The following is a 22,891-nucleotide window of genomic DNA, read 5'->3' on the forward strand; positions in this document are numbered from 1 at the left end:
GTGGGTGCGCACTGGAGCTGGCAGTGCGCCTGCCAACAATTAAAAGCTCTGTTAAGGCCATTAAGCAATCAGTTAACTTAAATTTTTTCTGCCCGCCCAACCTAACGGTTGGCGGGCAGGCGAAAAGGCCAAGCGGCCTTCACATTTTTTGGAAACCTCATCCATGGGTGGGATGAGATTTCCAAAAGCAAATAAAAATAAAATAAAAACTTTAATTTTTCATTAATATCATGTCCCTGCCCATGTGACAGAGTCTGTGCCTCAGGGAGATTATGTAACACGCGCTCACGCGCATGCGCGAAGTTCGCACTCGGCCCGCTCACCCTCCTCCCCACCCCCCACCTCCCGCACAGACAGTGCTCAGCACTGCCACTCGTGTTTCGCGCTGGGTGGGCCTTAATTGGCTCGCCAGCATGAAATCACGGTCCGGTGCCTGTGGACAGCAGTCAGCCTCCTGACCGCCCCCGCCTGCCCCCGCCGAACCCACCCGTCAAGGGCAAAATTCTGCTTCAAGTTTTCCTTGCTTTATTTTCACTTTTTTAACCCTTCTGCTCCCATAAAGATCAAGCTGGCAAACTCAACTGTGGCCAAACTGACTTAATCCCATTGTGTGTTATGTACGTTCTTACAGCATAACAGGCATAACTATAGTCATAACATGCAGCTGAAACTTAATCAGTTACATTGTTATTCCAGGTTTCTAAGTTCACATTACAACCTGTGTTGGCTCTTTGGAAGAGATAATTTAGGGTATGGTAACATTGTGGTTATGTTACTGGACTAGTAAGCTGGAGATCCAGATGAGGAACTTCAGTTATGATGAAAGATTGAAAAATTTAGGGCTGCTCTTCCAAAGGGCCAGTATGGGTACAATGAACTAAATGGACTCCTTCTTTGCTGTAGGTTTCTGGGATTAAGTGAAGTGGTTGTTGAAGCAACGAATAGAACACCATTGAAAAAAGAATAAGCTAAATAATTGAAATGAAGGATGATAAAAGGATTTGGGTGGGACTTAGAGACAAGGACCAGGACAGGACCAGTATTGAGAGGTTGAATGGCCTCCAACTCTATTGTCATGTCTATAATTCTATGAAAACTCTTCTTTATTGATTTTGAGGCTAGGGAGTGGTTTAGAAATACAAAATAAAAATTATTGGAAACACTCTGCAGGTCGGGCAACATTTGTGAAGGGAAAACTGGGCTAGAAATCCAGAGGCCTGGACAAATGATCCAGAGAGATGAGTTCAAATTCCACCATAATAATTGGGGAACTTAAATTCAGTTAATTAAATAAATCTGGAACAAGAAACTGGCCTCAGTAATGGTGACCACAAAAATTCTGATTGATTTTAAGCGGAAGATCCCGGCGGCGGGCAAGGCTGGACATTTCTGCCCATAATCATACTCATCGAATTGCACTGTGGAGTCAGGGGATATTGGCAGAATGGATTGCTAGCTGGCTTCAAGGCAGAAAGCGGAGGATGGGAGTAAAGGGTACTGAGTGGCAGAAAGTGGGAAGTGGTGTTCCACAAGGATCAGTGCTGGGACCACTGCTGTTCACAATTTACATCGATGATTTGGACTCTGGAATCAAAAGAATTTCTAAATTTGCGGATGACACCAAGTTGGTGGACATAATCAATGCTAAGGAGGTCCGCAACAAATTATTTGAGGTCATTAATAAACTAGCAGAAAGGACAAATAATTGGCAAATGAAGTTCAGCACAGATAAAGGAGAGGCAGTACATTTTAGCCGGAAGAATAGGGAGGCCATTTATTAGTTGGAACGTGCAAGTTTTGGTAGGGGAACGATGAAATCCCGGAGTACAAAAACACCAATCACTAAAAGTTGTGTCACACGTTAGCAAGCCCATTAAAAAAAAGCAAAACAAGCACCAGGTTTTATTTCTAGAATTGAAAAGTCATGACGTTATGCTAAACCTGTATTGAACCTTGGTTAGACCACAGTTAGAGTACTGTGTGCAGTTCTAATCGCCATATTATAAAAAAGATGTAGAGGCACTGGAGGGGGGGCAGAGAGCTATAAGGATGATACCAGAAATGTGTGCGTATACATATCAAGAAAGGATGGATAGGCTGGGTCTCTACTCTTGAAAAAAGAGGGCTAAGAGTGACATAATAGAAGTCTTTAAAATTATAACTTTTAATAGAGTGGATACTGAGACAATGTTTCCTATTGTAGGGTAGACCATAACTAGAGGCCATCAATATAAGATAGCCACCAAGAAATTCAGAAGTAAGGAGATACTTCTTTACCCAAAGAGTGGTGAAAATGTGGAACTTGCTATCATAGGGATTGGTTGAAGTGAATAGTACAGATGCATTTAAGGGGACACTGGGCAAGCATTTGTGGGAGAAGGGAAGAGATGGTTACGATGATAGATATGGGTGGGGAAAGGTGGGAGGAGACTCGAGTGAAGCATAAACACTGGCATAGACTGGGGCTGAATGGCAAGTTTCTGTGTTGTATATATTTTTTATTCATTCACGGGATGTGGGCTTCGTTGGCTGGGCCTGCATTTATTGCCCATCCCGAATTGCCCTTGAGAAGGTGGTGGTGACCTGCCTTCTTGAATTGCTGCAGTCCATGTGGTGTAGGTACACCCACAGTGCTGTTAGGAAGGGAGTTCCAGGATTTTGAATCAGTGACAGTGAAGGAACGGCGATATATTTCCAAGTCAGGATGGTGAGTGACTTGGAGGGGAACTTCCAGGTGGTGGTGTTCCCATCTATCTGCTGCCCTTGTCCTTCTAGATTGTAGTGGCCATGGGTTTGGAAGGTGCTATCTAAGGAGCCTTGGTGAATTCCTGCCATGCATCTTGTAGGTACACACTGCTGCTACTGTGTGTCGGTGGTGGAGGCAGTGAATTTTTGTGGATGTGGTGCCAGTCAAGAGGATTGCTTTGCCCTGGATGGTGTCAAGCTTCTTGAGTGTTGTGGGAGCTACACTCGTCCAGGCAAGTGGGGAGTATTCCAACACGCTCCTGACTTGTACCTTGTAGATGATGGGCAGACTTTGGGGAGTCAGGAGGTGAGTTACTCGTTGCAGGATTCCTACCCTCTGACCTGCTCTTATAGCCAAAGTACTTATATGGCTAGTCCAGTTCAGTGCCTAGTCAATGGTAACCCCTGGGATGTTGATAGTGGGGGATTCAGTGATGGTAATGCCATTGACCATTAAGGGGTGATGGTTGGATTCTTTCTTGTTGGAGATGGTCATTGCCTGACACTTGTGTGGCTCGATTATTATGTAATCCTAGGTAATCCCTTTCAGTCAACATCCCAGACTCCTCCAGCACCATCCCTGGGTATGTCTTGTCCCACTGGCACAGCAGATCTACCAGATGTGGCAACACAATGGTATACAGACGGGGAGATGGACCCTGAGAGTTCGCAACTTTGACTCCAGACCCACTGAAGTCTCATTGCGTTAGGTCAAATACGGGCAAGGAGTCCTCAAGCTAATTGTCACCCTCCCTCATGATGAATCCATACTTCTCCATGTTGAACACCACTTGGAAGAAACATTGATAGTAGCAAGAGCATGGAATGTACCTGGGGTAGGGGACTTCAATGGCCATATACAAAGAGTGGCTAAGTAGCACCATGGCCGAGCTTGAACTGGCCTGTGGCAGGTGGTGAGGGAGCTAACAGGAGGGAAAAACAACCATGGACTTTTCCTCACAAATCTACCTGAAGCAGATGCCCATGACAGTATTGGTGGGAGTGACCATTGCGCAGTGCTTGTGGAGACAAAGTCCTGTCTTCAGACTGAGAACACCCTCCATTGTGTGGGGTCACACCACCATTGTGCTAAATGGGTTAGATTCAGAACAAATCTAGCAGCTGAAAACTGAGTGTCCATGAGGCACTGGGGCCATCAGCAGCAGCAGCAGAATTGTATTCAAACACATTCTGTAACCTCATTGAATGGCAAATCCACTACTCTACCATTAACATCAAATCGGAGCACCAACTCTGGCTCAATGAGGAGTGTAGAAGGCCATACCGAGGCATCTTCGGGCATTCCTAAAAACGAGGTTCAGAATGAAGCTACAGCACAGGACTACATGCAAGCTGAACCTTGAAAGCAGCACGTAATAGACATAACTGACAACCAACAGATCAGGTCAAAGCTCTGTAGATTTGCTACAACCAATCATGAATGTTGGTGGACAATTAAATAACTAACAGGAAGAGGAGGTGCCCTGACTATCACCAGCCTCAATGATGATGGAGTTTTTGCAAACATCTTCAGCTGGAAGTACCACGTGGATTATCCATCTTGGCCTCCTCCTGAAGTCCCCACTGTTAGTAGTATGTTAGTTGTATTGTTTAAATACACAGGTGAAAGGCATGGTTTAACTGAATACTTTTAGCACATATAAGTAGGGGACAGCTGGGGCACTGGGGGAGACAGGAGAGCTATGAGACTGAACAAAGTCAATAAATTCTTTTGATAAAGAAAAGCTCTGTGTCTTGGCTTTGACTTCATCAACTGGCTTGGATCAGTTGACATCTACCACCATAGACACCAGTCTTCAACCAATATAATTCATTCCATGTGACATCAAGAAATAACTGAGTAGACTGCATACAACAGGGGGAGGTCATGTGGCACAGTGATAGCATCCCTACCTTTGGGCCAAAAGCTCCAGGTTCAAATACCATTTCAGGGCTTCATGGCTGTGCAAGGTGCATGCTTAATGTGGCCAAGCATGTTGATTATCAACCTGTAAATCCTTCCAATACACCTGATGGAAGGTGCTAAAAGAATAGAAGAGTTTCCTGGTCAGCCATACTGCAGAAGGCAATAGCAACCACTGCAGTACTTTGCCAAACATAAACATGACCAGTCCCATGGAAGTCCATGGTTGCCAACACCCACTTAGGGCATGGTAGGAGGAGAGGGAGGAATGGATACTCCTCCTGAAGTCCTCACTGTTAGTAGTAAGCAAAGGCTATGAGCCCCAACAACATCCTTTAGGTTGTGGTGAAAACTTGTGCTCCAGTACTAGGAGCAGCCCTGGCCAAGTTGCTCCAGTACAGTTACAACAACAACAATAACAACAACTTACATTAATATAGCACCTTTAACATAATGAAACATCCGAAGGTGCTTCACAGGAGCATTATAAAACAAAACGTGACATCGAGGCACATAAGGAGATATTAGGTCTGATGACCAAAAGCTTGGTCAAAAGTGTCGTTTTTAAGCAGCGTCTTAAAGGAGGAAAGTGAGGCAGACAGATGTAGGGAGGAAATTTCAGAGCTTAGGGCCTAAACAACTGAAGGCACAGTCACCGATGGTACAGCAATAATGATTGGGAATACACAAGAGGCCAGAATTAGAGGAACAAAGGTATCTCGGAGGGTTGTGGGGCTGGAGGAGATTATAGGGACAGGGAGGGGTGAGGTCATGGAAGAATTTGGAAACAAAGGTGAGAATTTTAAAATCAGGATGTTGCTCGGCCGGGAGCCAGTGAACACAGGGGTGATAGGGAAATTGAACTTGTTTCAATTTAAAAGACAGGGTGCAGAGTTTTGGATGACCTCAAGTTTACCTGAAAAAGTGAGCAAGTATCCGAGTGAGCCCTTACATTTTAGTTGCGTCTCAAAAAGGCGCATAGAAGTAAACAGTTATCTGATGGAGCACAGATTGGATGGGGGAGGCGATGGCGTAGTGGTATTGTCGCTGGACTAGTAATCCAGAGACCCAGGGCAATGGCTCTGGGGACCCGGGCTTGAATCCCGCCATGGCAGATGGTGGAATTTGAATTCAATAAAAGTTATGGAATCAAAAGTCTAATGATGACCATGAAACCATTATCGATTGTTGTAAAAACCCATCTGGTTCACTAATGTTCTTTAGGGAAGGAAATCTTTCATCCTTACCTGGCTTGGTAACACCCACTGTGACTCTGGTATGTGACTGCAGACCCACAGTTACGTGGTTGGCTCTTAAATGTCCTCTGAAATGGCCTAGCAAGCCACTGAATTGTATGGAATGGCTACAAAGACACAAGAAAGGAATGAAACTGGATGGACCAACCGGCATTGACCTAGGCACTGGAAAAGACAATGGCAAACTCAGCCCTGTCGACACTGCAAAGTCCTCCTTACTAACATCGGTGGGGGCTAGTGCCAAAATTAGGAGAGCTGTCTCACAGACCAGTTAAGCAACAGCCTGACATAGTCATCCTTACAGATAATGCCCCAGATACCTGTCCTGTCCCACTGGCAGGACAGACCCAGCAGAAGTGATGTTGTGAGTGAGTTGCCCAGTGAGGCCTTAACATTGACTCTGGGCCCCATGAAATCTCACGGCATCAGGTCAAACATGGGCAAAGAAACCTCCTGCTGATTACCACGTACAACCCTCCCTCGGCTGATGAATCAGTGCTCCTCCATGTTGAACATCACTTGGAGGAAGCAATGAGGGTGGCAAGGGTGCAGAATGTGCTCTGGGGACTTCAATGTCCATCACAAAGAGTGGCTCAATAGCAGCACTATTGACCGAGCTGGCCAAGTCCTAAAGTACATAGCTGCTAGACTGGGTCTGCGGCAGGTGGTGAGTGAACCAGCAAGGGGGAAAACATACTTGACCTCATCCTCACCAACCTACCTGCCGCAGATGCATCTGTCCATGACAGTATCGGTAGAAGTGACCACCGCACAGTCCTTGTGGAGGTGAAGTCCCACCTCCACACTGAGGATACCCTTCATTGTGCTGTGTGGCACTACCATCAGGATAAATGGGATAGGTTTCGAACAGATCTAGCAACTCAAGATTGGGCATTCATGAGGTGCTGTGAGCCATCATCAGTGGCAGAATTGTACTCAGACACAAGCTGTAACCTCATGGCCTGGCATATCCCCTACTCTACCATTGCCATCAAGCCAGGGGATCAACCCTGGTTCAATGAAGAGTGCAGGAGGGCATGCCAGGAGCAGCACTAGGCATACCTAAAAATGAGGTGTCGCCCTGGTGAAGCAACAACACAGGGCTACTCACATGCCAAAGAGCAGAAGTAGCATGCAATAGACAGAGCTAAGTGGTCCCACAACAAACGGATCAGATCTAAGATCTGCAGTCCTGCCACATCCAGTCTTGAATAGCAGTGGACAATTAAACAACTCACTGGAGGAGGAGGCTCCACAAATATCCCCATCTTCAATGATGGAGGAGCCCAGCACAGCAGTGAAAAAGATAAGGCTGAAGCATTTGCTACAATCTTCGAGTGGATGATCCATCTCGGCCTCCTCCGGAGGTCCCCAGCATCACTGATGCCAGTTTTCACCCAATACCATTGACTCCACATGATATCAAGAAACGGCTGAAGGCACTGGATAGTACAAAGGCTATGGGCCCTAACAATATTCTGGCAATAGTACTGAATACTTGTGCTCCAGAACTTGCCGTACCCTAGCCAACTTGTTTCAGTACAGCTACAACCCGGCTGTATGGAAAATTGCCCAGGTATGTCGTGTACATGAAAAGCAGGACAAATCCAATCTGGCCAATTACCGCCCCATCAGTCTACTCTCCACGATCAGCAAAGGAATGGAATGCGTTATCAACAGTGCTATCATGCTGCACTTGCTTAGCAATAACCTGCTCACTGATGCCCAGTTTGGGTTCCGCCAAGCCCACTCAGCTCCTGACCTCATTACAGCCTTGGGTCAAACATGGACAAAAGAGCTGAACACCTGAGGTGAAGTGAGAGTGACTGCCCTTGACATCAAGGCCGCATTTAACCGAGTGTGGCATTAAGGAGCACTAGCAAAACTGGAGTCAATGGGAATCAGGAGGAAAGCGCTGCGTTGGTTGTATTCATACCTAGCACAAAGGAATATAGCTGTAGTTGTTGGAGGTAAATCATCTCAGCTCCAGGACAACACTGCAGGAGTTCCTTAGGGTAATGTCCTTTGCCCAACCATCTTCAGCTGTTTCATTGACGACCTTCCTTCCATCATATGGTCAGAAGTGGGGATGTTCGCTTATTATTTCACAATGTTCAGCACCATTTGCGACTCCTCAGATACTGAAGTAGTCCATGACCAAATGCAGCAAGACCTGGACAATGTCCAGGCTTGGGCTGACAAATGGCAAGTAACATTCACGCCACACAAGTGTCATGCAATGACCATCTCCAACAAGAGATAATCTAACCATCACCCCTTGATGTTCAATGGCATTACCATCACAGAATCCCCCATTATCAACATCCAGGGGGTTACCATTGACCAAGAACTGAATTGGACTAGCCATATAAATACTGTGGCTACAAGAGCAGGTCAGAGACTAGGAATCCAGCAACGAGTAACTCACCTCCTGATTCCCCAAAGCCTGTCCACCATCTACAAGGCACAAGTCAGGAGTGTGATGGAATATTCCCCACTTGCCTGGATGAGTGCAGCTCTCACAACACTCAAGAAACTTGACACTGTACAGTTCAAAGCAGCCTGCTTGATTGGCACCACATCCACAAACATTCACTCCCTCCACCACCAATGCACAATAGCTGCACTGTGTACCATCTACAAGATGCATGGCAGGAATTCACCAAGCCTCCTTCGACAGTGCCTTCCAAACCCACGACCACTACAATCTAGAAGGACAAGGGCATCAGATAGATGGGAACACCACCACCTGGAAGTTCCCCTCCAAGTCACTCACCATCCTGACTTGGAAATATATCGCCGTTCCTTCACTGTCACTGGGCCAAAATCCTGGAACTCTCTCCCTAACAGCACTGTGGGTGTACATACACCACATGGACTGCTGTGGTTCAAGAAGGTAGCTCACCACCACCTTCTCAAGGGCAACTAGGGATGGGCAATAAATGCTGGCCCAGCCAGCGAAGCCCACATCCCGTGAATGAATAGAATAAAAGAGTGCATTGTTAATAGAACGTAAGAGTTCGGCATGTGCGAGAGTGGAATTCGCTGCTAAGCATTGGATGTGTAGTGTGAAATTGAACACTAGTTTCTGAATTTAACTTTAAAAACTGGAAAAGAAACTGGAAGTTAGTCAACACTCAACAGAAACTGCGTGTCAGTGCAGTTGAAAGTTAACTGTCAATCAGCTGTAAATGATTGCCTGAACAGGAGGTAATTACTGTAAGCAGGAAACCAAGTGAGCACTTAGGACTTGGCTCAAAAAAGTGCACAAAAGTAAACAGTAATCACTTGACTCACAGAGTCCATTGTTTTATCTCCACCTTTTAGCCTATTTCGATCCCCTCCCCCCACCCCACCCCCACTAGGGCCATCTGTCACTTGTTAGTCCTGCTTTCTACCCTCAATGTCACCATTAGCACATCCTTTAGCTAATATCACCACCATCAACACCCCTTTGACCTTTTGTTTATGACACCTTTGGCAATCTCCCCTTTGCCTCCACCTATCACTGGCCCTCTATCCAGCTTCACCTGTCCCATCCCCTTAAACAGCTTATATTTCACCACATTTCTAATTCTCTTTCGTTCTGATGAAGAGTCATACGGACTCGAAACGTTAACTCTGTCTTCCTCTCCACAGATGCTGTCAGACCTGCTGAGTTTTTCCAGCAGCTTTTGTTTTTGTTTCAGATTTCCAGTATCCACAGTATTTTGCTTTTGACTCACAGAGTGGTTGTAAATGGAGTGTATCGTCAATGGAGTGTTAAAGTTAGAATGAGTGAGCATTCAGTACAGAAGGGGAAGGAGATGCTACTTTTTGCCTTTAATACTTAGAGTGGTTCATGTTATCAGTATGTATTTAATTGAATCTAACTGTATCTTAAACTAGATCAAGTAATTCATTCAAAAAAACTTAAAAGCTAACACAAAGAAAATGCTGGAAAAACTCAGCAGATCTGACAGCATCTGTGGAGATAGAAACAGAATTAACGTTTCAAGTCCTTATGACCCTTCTTCAGAGCTAAGGAGATGTAGAAATGTGATTAAATTTATATAGGAGGTGGAGCAGGTGAAGCTGGATAGAAGGCCAGCAATAGGTGGGGGCTAAGGAGAGATTGAAAAAGATCATGAACAAAAGGACAAAGGGAGTTTTAATGGTAGTGGTAAGGTCTAAAAAAGTGCTGATAGTGACATAAAGGTAATAAAGCAGAATGGAGGAACAGCACCTCATCTTCCGACTAGGCACTTTACAGCCCTCTGGGCTGAATATTGAATTCAACAACTTTAGATCTTAAACTCCCCCTCCCCCCATCCCCACCCCGTTTCTTTTTCCCCCCCCACCCGCTTTTTTTTCAATAATTTATATAGATTCTTCTTTCCCCACCTATTTCCATTATTTTTAAATCTAAAACTAAAACCTTTAGTCTTTCCACCCCACCCCCACTAGAGCTGTACTTTGAATATCCTGTTTTCCATTCTTAATTAGCACTTTTCTCAGACAAAGACCACCACCTTCAACACCTCTTTGACCCTTTTGTCTGTGACATCCTTTGATTATCTGCTCACACCACACCCTCAATGTGTCTCTTCCACCCCCCGCCCCCCCCCCCCACCAAACTTAAACCAATTTATATTTCTCCCTTGCTGAAACTATGCTGCAGTTCTGCCGAAGGGCCATGAAGGCTCGAAACGTTAACTGATTTCTTCTCCGCCGATGCTGCCAGACTTGCTGAGTTTTTCCAGGTAATTCTGTTTTTGTTTTGTTTTGGATTTCCAGCATCCGCAGTAGCTTTTAGCTTTTTGTTTTTATCAGAATGTGTTCATAGCAGAACAAGGGTAAACACTATGTGAAAGAATAACATGGAGCAAGTAACAGATGGCCCTTTTGGGGGTGGAGTGGGGTGGGAGGAGGGTGCGATGGTGGGGAAAAAGAGGATTTACCCCATTTTCTATTGTTAAAAAAGATAGTAAGGGCCATCCGTTAATTGTTCAGGTTCAGGCAAAGGGAAATTTATAAATTTAAAGAGAAAAGTCAATGCTGTAGAGCAGTGCAACAATTTGGATAAAGATAAGCAGAGTGTGATAGGAAGAAACAAAGAGTTTAATGGTAATAGAGCATCAGTGAATAAGATCAAATCAAGGAAAAATAATTTTAAAATTAAAACTAGAGGCACATAACTGAATGCATGAAAAAAATTTAATAAGGTAGACAAATAATGGCACCAATAAAGATAAATGGGTTGTTCTAATGGCAATACAATGATATGGACGTTTGGTGACCAAGGTTAAGAAGTAAATGTTCAGGGCATATGCTGTTTCAAAAAGACAGAAATGGAAAAGGAGGGTGGCTAGCCTTGCTAATAAAAGATGGCATATGAACATTAGTGAGGAAGGGCCTTAGCTCGGAAGAGCAGGATGGGTGGAGATAAGAAATAGGGGCTGAAAACTCTGATGGGAGTAGTTTACAGTTTCAAGTTTCTTGAAAGTAGCTATACTGATGAGCAGAGTATTCATCAAGAAATAAAAGAAGCTTGTGACAAAGGCAATGCAATAATAATGGTAATACTTCATCTTCATACAGACTGGACAAATCAAATTGGCAAAAGTAATTTGGAGGATTGGTTCATGGAATGCTTTCAAGCCTGTTTCTTTCTAAAACAATATTTTGTGGAACCATCCAGGGAAGAGGCTATTTTAGATCTCGTGTTGATGAGGCGGCATTTCTTAGAAATCTCATAGTAAGAAATTCCATGGGGTGATCATGAGTCCAAGAGTAATGTACGCTGAACCTGATGTTAAACCTTAAATAATATCAATTACATAGGTATATAGGCCAAGTTGTCTAAGGTAGATTGGGAAATCAGATTAAAGTGTCTTATGATAGACAAGTAATAGCAGACATTGAAGAAATATTTTATATTTGTAACAATACTCAAATGAGAATTATGAGCCTTATAAGATCATTATATTTTGGGACTGTAGCTTTAAATTTAGGGTATGTAAAAAGGGTCATTTAACCCATTCTTCAGACTGCCTGACAGTAAGCCTGGATGGTTTGATTGTTAGAGATCAAAGAAGGACTTGGATTGTTTTACTGGGAAGAATGTGCAAGATATTTACACTACAATGGCAGTAGTTTCTGAGTTTACAATGAGTAGACTGAGTCTTCCAAAGCCCCAGAAAGATGATGTAGGTGTCTAGTTGTAAACAGTTGTGTTGTAAATTGTCCATTTACTTCTAAGATGAAAGGGAGTGGAGGTCAAGGATGGCTAATTAGCATATCTACCTAGATACAAGGCTAATGTGATTCATGTTGCCGAGGGGAAGAGGACAACAGAAGTCATTTTTGAGATCAGGTCACAGGCTTCCCTATGAATTAATGAATGTCAGACCGCAGTTCTGTATTGGCCAGCTGGGAGAGGAGGATGCTTTGCTTTGCAAGCTACCACAGCTGGATGTGGGAGAAAGGCGACCTCTACTCAAAGGGATGCATCCTGCAGCCATTGAAGGATTCCGGGAGATTCACCCTGGCTTGGCCAGGGGAAAGAAGAATCATCAGAACAGGCTTTATTGCTTGTGGTAGATTACAGAAGTGTTCCAAAAACTGAAAGTGCCTGGAGACGGTCATTTGAAGCTGCTACTCAGTGAAACAAGGTTACAGAAGCCCATTGGAAGCTGGGGCAAACTGTGGACTGTTTGCTGAAAGGACTGCAATTCCATGGGGAATACAATGGGTGGCAAGTATAAAAGGGGAATGTTACTTCCATAGTTTAAAGTATACATTTCCTACCAAAAGAACATAATGCTTAGTCAATAGTTCTGTTAGTCATTTGTTAGAGTAAGCATTTTAAAATGTGAAATCTTGCCATATCATTCTTTCATTATTAACTGGATTTCAGAATTTCTTTTTAAACATTATTCTTCTCTATGGAAATTGTGACAACTTACATTCCGCTGAGAAATAAATGCTCCATGGGAAATGTGATCTATTTGCGGCTAACAAAAAGATAATATCATATAAGGAGCATGTCAGTGCATCTGCCATCAACATCCCAGGGATCAACATTGATTAGAGTTTGAACTGAACCAGCCACATAAATACTGTGAGTACAAGATCAGGTCAGAGACTGGGTATTCTGTGGTGAATGGCTCACCCCCTGACTCCCCAAAGCCTTTCCATCATCTACAAGGCACAAGTCAGGAGTAAGATGGAGTAACAGCACTATCATATGAACAAGGAACAGGAGCAGGCCTTTCGGCGCCTTGAGCTTGCTCTTCCATTCAATAAGATCAAGGCTGATCTGATAGTAACCTCAAATCTGCATCCCGCCTACCCCCGATAGCCCATCACTCCCTTGCTTACCAGAATCTATCCACCTCTGCCTTAAAAATATTCAAAGTCTCTGCCTCCACCACTCTTTTCAGGAGGAGAGTTCCAAAGACTCACAACCCTCTGAGAGAAAAAAAATTTCACTTAATTTCCACTTTAAATAGGCGACCCCTAATTTTTAGACAGAGCCCCCTAGTTCTAGATTCACCCACAAGAGGAAACATCCTCTCCGTATCCACCCTGTCAAGGCCCCTCAGGATCTTATGTTTCAATCAAATCGCCTCTTACTCTTCTAAATTCCAGCGGATTCAAACCTAGCCTGTCTAACCTTTCCTCATAAGCCAACCAGCCCATTCCACGTAGAAGTCTGGTAAACCTTCTCTGAACTGCTTACAACACGTTTATATCCTCCCTAATACTGTACACAGTACTCCAGATGTTGTTTCACTAGTGCTCCATATAACTGAAGCATAATCTCCCTACTTTTATATTCAATACCCCTTTGCAATAAATGTTAACATTCTATTGGCTTTCCCAATTACTTGCTTGTAGTAATTATAGTTTTGATAAATGTAGGACTGTAGCTTTAAGAATAGCCCTGTGTTGTAAGATCACATGATCTGTGTAAATCAATCAGATTGCAGCGTGGAAAATTCTACGAGTGAGTTCTCTTTTACTTATAGAGCTTGATGCACGTATTTAGTTGCTGCTGCTACCTTGTAAATAAAGTTTAATGTTTCCACCAAGAAAAGTTGCCTGGAAAATCAACTCTATAACATTGCTGTACCTGCATACTAGCCTTTTGCGATTCATGTACTAAGGCACTCAGATCCCTCTACATCTCAGAGCTCTGCAATCTTTCACCATTTAGATAATAGGCTTCTCTTTTATCCTTCTTGCCAAAATGGATAATTTCACATTTTCCCACATTATACTCCATCTACCAAATCTTTGTCTGCTCACTTAACCTATCTACATCTTTTTGTAGCCTCCTTATGTCCTCTTCACAACTTACCTTCCTACCTATCTTTGTGTCATCAGCAAATTTGGCAACCATCCCATCCATCCCTTCATCCAAGTCATTTATATAAAGTGTAACAGTTGAGGTTCCAGCACTGATTCCTGCGGCACATCACTTGTTACATCTTGCCAACCTGAAAAAGACCCATTTATGCCTACTCTCTGCTTCCTGTTAGCGAGCCAATCTTCTATCCATGCCAATATGTTACCCCCCCTAAATCGGCACTTTATCAAATGCCTTTTTGAAATCTAAGTACTGTACATCCACCGGTTCCCCTTTATCCACAGCACATGTTACTTCCTCAAAGAACTCCAATAAGTTGGTGAAACACGATTTCCCTTTCACAAAACCATGTTGACTCTGCCTGATTACCTTGAACTTATCCAAGTGCCCTGATATGGCATCTTTAATAATAGCTTCTAACTTTTTCCCTATGACAGATATTAAGCTAACTGGCCTGTAATTTCCCAATTCCTGCCTCCCTCCCTTTTTAAATAATGGAATTACATTTGCTATCTTCCAATCTAGTGGGGCCTTCCCCAAATCTAGGGAGTTTCAGAAAAGTAAAACCAATGCATCAAGTATCTCATTAGCCAGTTCTTTTAAGACTCTAGGGTGCAGGACCCGGGCACTTGTCAGCCCGCAGCTCCAACAATTTACTTTATCAGAGAACCTTCACCACATGAACTGCAGTGATTCAAGATGGCAGCTTGCCATCACCTTCTTGAGGCAATTAGGGTTGGGCAATAAATGCTGGCCTTGCAATGAATCACAGCAATGAATAGTAAAAAAATAAATCTAAATAACTTGACTCGCCTGTGATTTTCCCCCATAATCCTTACAATTTTCCTTTTCAAGTATATATCCAATTCCTTTGTGAAAGTTATTATTGACTCTGCTTCCATCACCCCTTTCAGGTCTGCATTTCAGATCATCATAACTTGCGGTGTAAACTTTTTTCCCCCTCACCTCAGCCCTGGTTCAGTCCAGCACACCCTGAGTACTATAAAGTGTCAGAAAGAGGTAGGTAATAAATATTAATAACAATGCTGTTTTTTTCCTTTCAGGAAGTTAGAAGTGCTTTACAATGGTGGTTAACATGCATTGGTTGGATGGGGAGAGGAAGATTGACTGTGGGCTTTGGGTAGAGTGGGATTGATGGGCCAACTTGCATCCTCCTGTCCTGCATTCTGTCCTGTACTTAATACCCCACAAACAATGCACACTCTAGATGGCTTTCAAAGTCTGTAAGGATGAAAAGCTTTTGAAGATGCCTATAATCCCTAGAGAGCTGGAGAAGGCCAGACCCCCTCTTTCCTGCTCTTTTACTACCCTACATATCCAGTTGGTTTTTTTATCTCCGTGTCTTTTCATACAGGTTCTGAGGCATGGCCGTGGTTGTGGATAATGGAACTGGAATGATCAAGGCCGGGTTTGCAGGGGATGTTGCTCCCAGAGTTGTGTTTCCTTCTGTTGTGGGGATGCCTCAATACCAGGTGCTCAAAAGTGAAATACTTAACAAAACAAATTTCATCTTAAATTTCCTTCTGACTGTTGATGACTTAAACTGCATTTCCACCTGTATCCACCCCTTGACTCAAAATATTTATTTGCATCCATAGTGCTGGACAGAACTGATTAATTCTCAGAAGGGTCTCTGAATGGTTAGCCAATTAAGGGTGAGGAAATGGCAGGAGTGGGAGGTGGGGCGGGGAATAAAAGGGCTTGGATCACATGTCTTATTGATTCATGATAGGACAAATTTGAAATACTATAGCCAAGTTCTGATCTGTTTATTCCTGATATCCTGACCAGAGAAGGGCACGTCGTGGTAAACAGAAGAATAAGAAAAGAATATGATAACAGTTTGGAAATGGGAATACAAAGAATAGAGGTCAGAAAGGGATGATAAAGGTGAGATTTGTGAGGATAAAGGATAGTGATGAAAAGGGGGAGTTTAAGGGAGAGTGTTGGGTTTGAAGGTGCTGTCAGTGAAGCATTGGAGAGTTGTAGCAGTGCATCCTGTAGTATTCCCTGTACATTAATGGTGGAAATAATGGTTATTTAAGCTAATGGATGGGTGCTGATCAAGCAGACAGCTTTCTTCTGGATGACATGTTGTTTTATTCCCAAGATGTGAGTGTCAAAGGCAAGGCAACATTTATTGTCCATTCCTAGTTACCATCATTGATATGACAGAGTGAATGCCCTGACAGGTCATTTCAGAGTGCAGTTAAGAGTCAATCACTTTGGTGGGATGTTGGGGGCTCAGATGTAGGCAGACTGGGTAAGTACAGTAGATTTCTTTCCCTAAGAAAATGAGTGAATCATTTGAATTTTTATAACAAGCTGAGAGTGGTCGCTATTAGTGATACAGCTTTTTACTTCCAATTGTTTTTAAAACAGGCCTGGATGGGTGTTGTTCAGTTTTTTTTCCTGCAAGCTGGTGTGGAAAGTTTATTTACTGGTGTGTGAACAAAGCTGAACACTCTGCAGTAATCAATGAGTAGTCCCAGTTTTGAGTTTATGAGGGAGGACAGGTGATTGATAAAGCAGCAGTAGAGAACTGGGCCTAGGATATTGCCTTGACAAACTCCTGCAATGATCTCCTGAGGCTGAGATAATTTATCTCCAACAACCACTGCTAGCTTCCTTGTCAGCCACTGTAGAAAGAAAATTTACAGCACAGATGGAGGCCATTCGGTCCATCCTTGTCCATGCTGGCCAAAATATAAGAGCTATCCAGCCTGATCCCATTTTCCAGCTCATTGGCTTCAGCCCTGTAGGTTAGGGAACTTCATGTGCATATCCAAGTATTTTTAAATACCATGAGGGTTTCTGTCTCTACCATCCTTTCAGGTTGTGAGTCTAAATTATTGATAATTATACTACGAAAAGCAAGGAACCTAGTACTAAGGTGTATGGAATCCCTTTGGGAACAGTCTTCCTTCCAGTGCACATTGACCATTGCCCTTTGCTTCCAGCCACTGAGCCAATTTTTGATCCAACTTGCCACTTGACCTTGGATCTCATGAGTTCTTTTCTGACCACTCTGTCATGGTAGGACTTGCTAAAATCCATGCTGATTACATCAAATGTGCTATCCTCATCGGACCTCCTTGTTACCTCTTCAAAACATTCAATCAACAAATACATGCTGACTGTCCTTGGTTATGTTATGCTTTTCTAAATAACGATTTATTTGTCCCGCAAAAATTTTTCCAATAATTTTCCCACCAAAAAGTTTGGTTGACTGGCCTGTAATTACTTGGTCTATCCCTTCCTCCCTATTTAATCAATGGTGCAAGGTTAGTGTTTTGACTTGTGTTCGGGGTTTAGATGGGATTTCTTTAGGATTTGCCTGTTATGCTAAGAATGCTACCGTAGCCTACTATTTGTAAAAACCACTCTTTTTTCATTTACAGATTTATGTACGTCTTGGTACTCTACAAGAGGTTGTACTTCTGTTTCCCACCGGATCTTGGTTACTAAATCATGCGACTTTGCATCATAGTTACATCAGCATCAGGTGATCCTGATGTTAGCCCTTTATTCCACCATTAGCAGTCATAGGAACCCTGATCTGCTTCACACTCCTCTTGGTCTGCTTCACAGTGCTCCTGACTCAGAGACTCATAGATGTTTACAGCACAGAAGGAGGCCATTTGGCCCATTGTGTCCATGCTGGTCAACAAAGATCTGACTACACTAATCCCATTTTACAGTCCTTGACCCATAGCTCTAGAGGTTATGGCAACACAAGTGAATATCTAAATACTTCTTAAATGTTACCAGAGTTTCTGACTCAGCCACCCTTTCAGGCAGTGAGTTCCAGACTCGCACCACCCTCTGGGTGAAAAAAATTCGCCTCAACTCCCCTCTTAGCCTTCTACCTCTTACTTTAAATCTATGCCTCCTGTTTATTGACCCCTTTACTAGTGGAAAAAGTGCCTTCCTATCCACCCTATCTATGCCCCTCATAATCTTATACACCTCTATTAGGTCCCCTCTCAACCTTTGCTGCTCCAAGGAAAACAGCCCCAGCCTGTCTAATCTTTCCTCTTAGCTCAAACCCTCCAGTCCAGGCAGAGTCTTGGTAAATCTCCTTTGCATCCTCTCCAGTACAATCACATCCTTCCTACAATGTAGTGACCAGAACTGCAGGCAGTACTCCAGTTGTGGCCTAACTAGCATTTTATACAGTTCCAGCATAACCTCCCTGCTCTTGTATTCTATGCCTGGGCTAATAAAGGCAATTATCCCATATGTCTTCTTAACTGCTTTATCTACTTGCCCTGCCACCTTCAGGGATCTGTGGATATGCACACCAAGGTCCCTCTGAACTTCAGTACTTTCCGGGTTCCTACCATTCATGGTGTAATCCCTTGCCTTGCTCGCCCTCCCCAAGTGCATTACCTCACACTTTTCCGGGTTTAATTCCATTTGCCACTGCTCTGCCCACCTGACCAGTCTATTGGTATCCTTCTGCAGTTTAAGGCTATCCTCCTTACTATTTGCCACCTTACCAATTTTCGTGTCATCTGCAAACTTCTTGATCATACCCCTTACATCTAACTCCAAATCATTTATGTACACCACAAACAGCAAGGGCCCCAGCACTGAGCCCTGCAGAACCCCACTGGAAACAGGCTTCCAGTCACAATGACATCCCTCTACCATCACCTCTGCTTCCTGCCTCTCTGCCAATTTTGGATCCAGCGTGCCACTTTGCCTCGGATCCCTTGGGCTCTTACTTTCTTGACCAGCCTGCCACGAGGGACCTTAACAAAAGCCTTGCTAAAGTCCATGTAGACCATATCAAATGCATTACCCTTATCAACACTCCTGGTTACCCTCTCAAAGCGTTCGATAAAATTTGTCAAACATGACCTTCCTTAACAAATCCATGCTGACTTATCCCTGACTCTCCAAGTGCAGATATATTCTGTCCCTCAGAATTCTTTCTAGTAACCTCCCCACCACGGAGGTTAGACTGATTGGCCTGTAATTTCCTGGTCTATCCCTTCCTCCCTTTTTTAATAATGGGGCAATAACCTTGTGCACACTTCTCCTAGACTCAACCAGAGTGTAGAATGTGGGCATCGATCCCGCTATGTCTAGAATGCTAAGTAAACATTCCACTGTTTGAGCTAATTCCCCCATCTCATACTTCCAAGTGTCTAGCTGTGCCCTCAGCTCACCTGCCTTATTCTCTAGGCTCCATATGCATTGGGAGCATATACCAATCACCTTTGATGATGAAACTCCTTTGTTGTTTATTTTCTAGCCCTTGTTTTCTTTCCTTTCCATACTTGCTTACCAGTTTACTGCCTTTCATTTCTATCTTTGCTTCTCCCCCTTCTGAATCTGCACTCAGCTTCTCATACCCCTGCCAAGTTAGTTTAAACCCTTCCCAATGGCATTGGTAAAATTCGGCGTCATGATATTGGTCCTGGCCCCATTGATGTGCAAACCGTGCAGCTTGTACAGGTCCTACCTTCCTTAAAACTGGTTCCAATGTCCAAAGAATCTGAAGCCTTGCATCATCTGTCCAGCCATGCATTCATTAACACTGTCCTCCTATTTTTGTGCTCACTAGCATGTGGCACAGGCAGTAATGCAGAGATTACTCCTTTTGAGGTCCTACTTGCCTTTCTAATTTCCTAAAATCTCCCTGCAGGACCTCATCTCTCTTTCTGCCTTTGTCATTGGTACTGAAGTGGGCCATTACCTCTAGCTGTTCCTTTTCCCTCCTCCAATTGCCCTACAGCTGCTCAATGATTTTCCTAACCTGGCACTAGGGAGGCAACATACTATCCTGCAGTCTTCATCTGCAGCCACAGAAACTCCTGTTTGTTCCCCTAACTATTGAGTTGCCCTTTCAACACTACTTTTCTGATCTTCATCCTGCCCTTCTTGTACAGCTGAACCACCTCAGCGGAACCATTGTTTCCACAAGTATTCAAACAGAAGGTGTTGCAGTGGCAGAGTCCCTGCCTCTGGGATAGAAGCTCTGGGTTTGAGTCCTAAGCCAGGACTTGTTGGCTATGGAAGAAGCATTCATGACATAGTTCAACAGGCTGATAATCAGCTTGGGAATCCTTCCACCACTTTCCAACTATTTTCCAAAGGGAAAATAGTATGTGTGGATACACTTTAAAAAAAAACAGTATTTAAAACTGAATAAAACTGAATCACAGAGTGAGAGGTACTCTGAGGATTCCTGCATTATATGCCTGCTACTCCTTGTCTGTCTGGTGGTCATCCATTTCCTCTCTGCCTGTACATTCTCTTTAAGATGCAGAATGACTACCTCCAGAAATGTGCGAACCACCATAGCTCTAAGTCTCGAAGATACACTGCAGTGACGTCAACTGCCGCTTAAGCTCTGAAACCTGGAGTTTTAATTCCTCCAGCTGATGACACTTGCTGCACACATGGTTGTCTAGGTTTAGGTCTCGTTTTCCCTCTGACTGTTATTGGCCTTTTGCGAGGGCAGCCTGGTGCAACATTGGATGAATGATGACTGAATGTCAAGGGCAGTCACTCTCACCTCACCGCCGTCCATGTCTATGTTTGATCGGAAGTTATGAGACTGGATGGGATCCAAGAACCACTTGCTCCCCCACACACTTCCCCAACTTTACACCACCTCTGATGGGTCTGTCTTGCCCAATGAGAGGACATAACCAGGGATTATGATGCAGGATTCTAAGACATTGACAAGTATGATTATTTTAACTAAAACTATGTCAGGCTGTTGCTTGATTGGTATATGGGACAGCTGTCCCAACCTTGGCACCTGCTCAAAGATGTTAGTGGACAGGACTTTACAGGGTGGGTGTAACTATGTCATGCACTGATTCAATACCTAGGAAAGAGAAGGATAAATTAAAGTGGAGTGCAGAAAGGGGGTTACAAAATAGGGCAGGCAAATGGGAGGATAAACACTAGGGAAAGGAGAGGTAGATAATAGACCAGAAAAAGGAGAGGATGAATGACGGAAATGGGAGGATAAACAATAATGTTTTCTTTTCTACTGTAGGATGTCATGGTCAGAACAGGTCTAAGTAACCACTGTGTTGGAGGTGAAGCCAGGGACAGGCCGGACATTTGGATCTCCAAGTACCCAATCAAACATGGGATTGTGACCAACTGGGATGATATGGAGAAGATTTGGCAGCACACCTTCAACAATGAGCTGCGAGTTGACCCAGCAGAATGTCCTGTTCTCCTCACAGAGGCCCCGCTGAACCCCAAAGCAAACAAAGAGAAGATGACACAAGTGATGTTTGAGTGTTTTGGCCCACCAGGATTCTATGTTGCTGTTCCCGGTGTACTTTCCATGTATGCAGCCGGCCGCCTCAGAGGCCTTAATTTGGACAGTGGTGATGGTGTGACCTATGCTGTGCCAGTCAATGATGGCAGTATGATACCTGATAGCATTAGACGTCTAAACTTTGGTGGCAGGGAGCTAAGTGACTACTTGCTGGAGAGTTTGATTCACCGTGGGTGCCACTTCACCACACCTGCCGAGAGATTGGTTGCAGAAAATATCAAGGAGAAGCTTTGCTATGTGGCTCTTGATTATAATCAGGAGATGGTAATGGCTGCTGCTTCCTCCTCTCTGGACAAAAGCTATGAACTTCCTGATGGTCAAATCCTCACCATCAGCAATGAGTGTTTCCAATGTCCCGAAGCTCTATTCCAGCCTTCCTTCTTGGGAATGCCATCCGCCGGAGTCCATGAGACTGCCAATGATAGCATCAACGCATGTGAAAGCTGCATCAGGAATGATCTTTATGCAAATATTGTTCTGGCTGGTGGATCTACCATGTTTCCAGGCATTGCTGATCGAATTAAGAAAGAAATCATGGCCTTGGCTCCGTACGCATTGAAGATTAATATCCTTGCTCCACCTGAAAGGAAGTATTCAGTGTGGATTGGTGGCTCCATCTTGGCTCATCTGTCCACCTTCCAGCAAATGTGGATCACCAAGCAGGAATATGATGAGTCAGGACCCTCCATAGTCCATCGCAAGTGCTTCTGAAGTGATATGGCTAGGTTAGGATTATAATGGGGGGATCATATTCAAAACTAGTTTAAAGATGTTATTTTCTTTTATTTATGGCTGATAATAGTGATCCTAGTTCCTGTTCTGAATTTCTATGCCTTGGCCTCATTCCATTTACTTCTGGTGATTTTTAGACATCTCATTGACTGTTCATTGCTGTAACTGGCAGGTGGCTGATGCTTTACTTACTTGAACAAGCCAATTCCCTATGGAGGCCTGGGGGAGAATTTTCTGGTTGGTGAGTGGGGGCGGAGCCTGCTCACTGACGTGTGAAATGACGCGCGGTAATGTGGGGCGGGCATCCCGATGTCACCGCACGTCATTTAGATTTTTAGTTTGGCGGGTGCACAGCCTACTTGGCTGCACGCCCACTGAACTGCCAAAGGCCTATTAAGGCCTTTTTAAAACTAATTAAATCAATGAAATGAGCTGCCTGTCCCACCTTAAGGTTGCCAGGCAGGCGAAGAGCCCAGGCGGCCTTCTCATTCTTCATGGAACCTCATCCACAGGCGGGATGAGGTTTCATGAAGTGTTTATAAATT

The 22,891-nt window shown here is 44.0% G+C and overlaps 1 protein-coding gene across 2 annotated transcripts in view; it reads left to right on the forward strand.

Annotated features, from left to right (window-relative positions):
• The window catches only part of LOC144679913 (actin, cytoskeletal 1-like), a 33,464-nt gene extending 11,139 nt beyond the window's left edge, over positions 1–22,325 (forward strand). Inside the window, exons 1-3 of one of the 2 annotated variants that reach the window (XM_078540874.1) lie at positions 15,229–15,298; positions 15,654–15,771; positions 21,321–22,325. In XM_078540874.1, coding sequence (XP_078397000.1) covers positions 15,664–15,771; positions 21,321–22,325 — 1,113 coding nt within the window. In that variant the 5' untranslated portion in view covers positions 15,229–15,298; positions 15,654–15,663. Of the gene's footprint in view, positions 1–15,228; positions 15,299–15,653; positions 15,772–21,320 lie in introns of those variants that run through there. The other variant, XM_078540872.1, reaches the window with a different exon arrangement.
• The last annotated feature ends 566 nt before the right edge of the window (positions 22,326–22,891 follow it).

Source organism: Cetorhinus maximus, chromosome 4, assembly GCF_964194155.1.
Source record: "Cetorhinus maximus chromosome 4, sCetMax3.hap1.1, whole genome shotgun sequence".
Classification (NCBI taxonomy): Eukaryota; Metazoa; Chordata; class Chondrichthyes; order Lamniformes; family Cetorhinidae; genus Cetorhinus; species Cetorhinus maximus.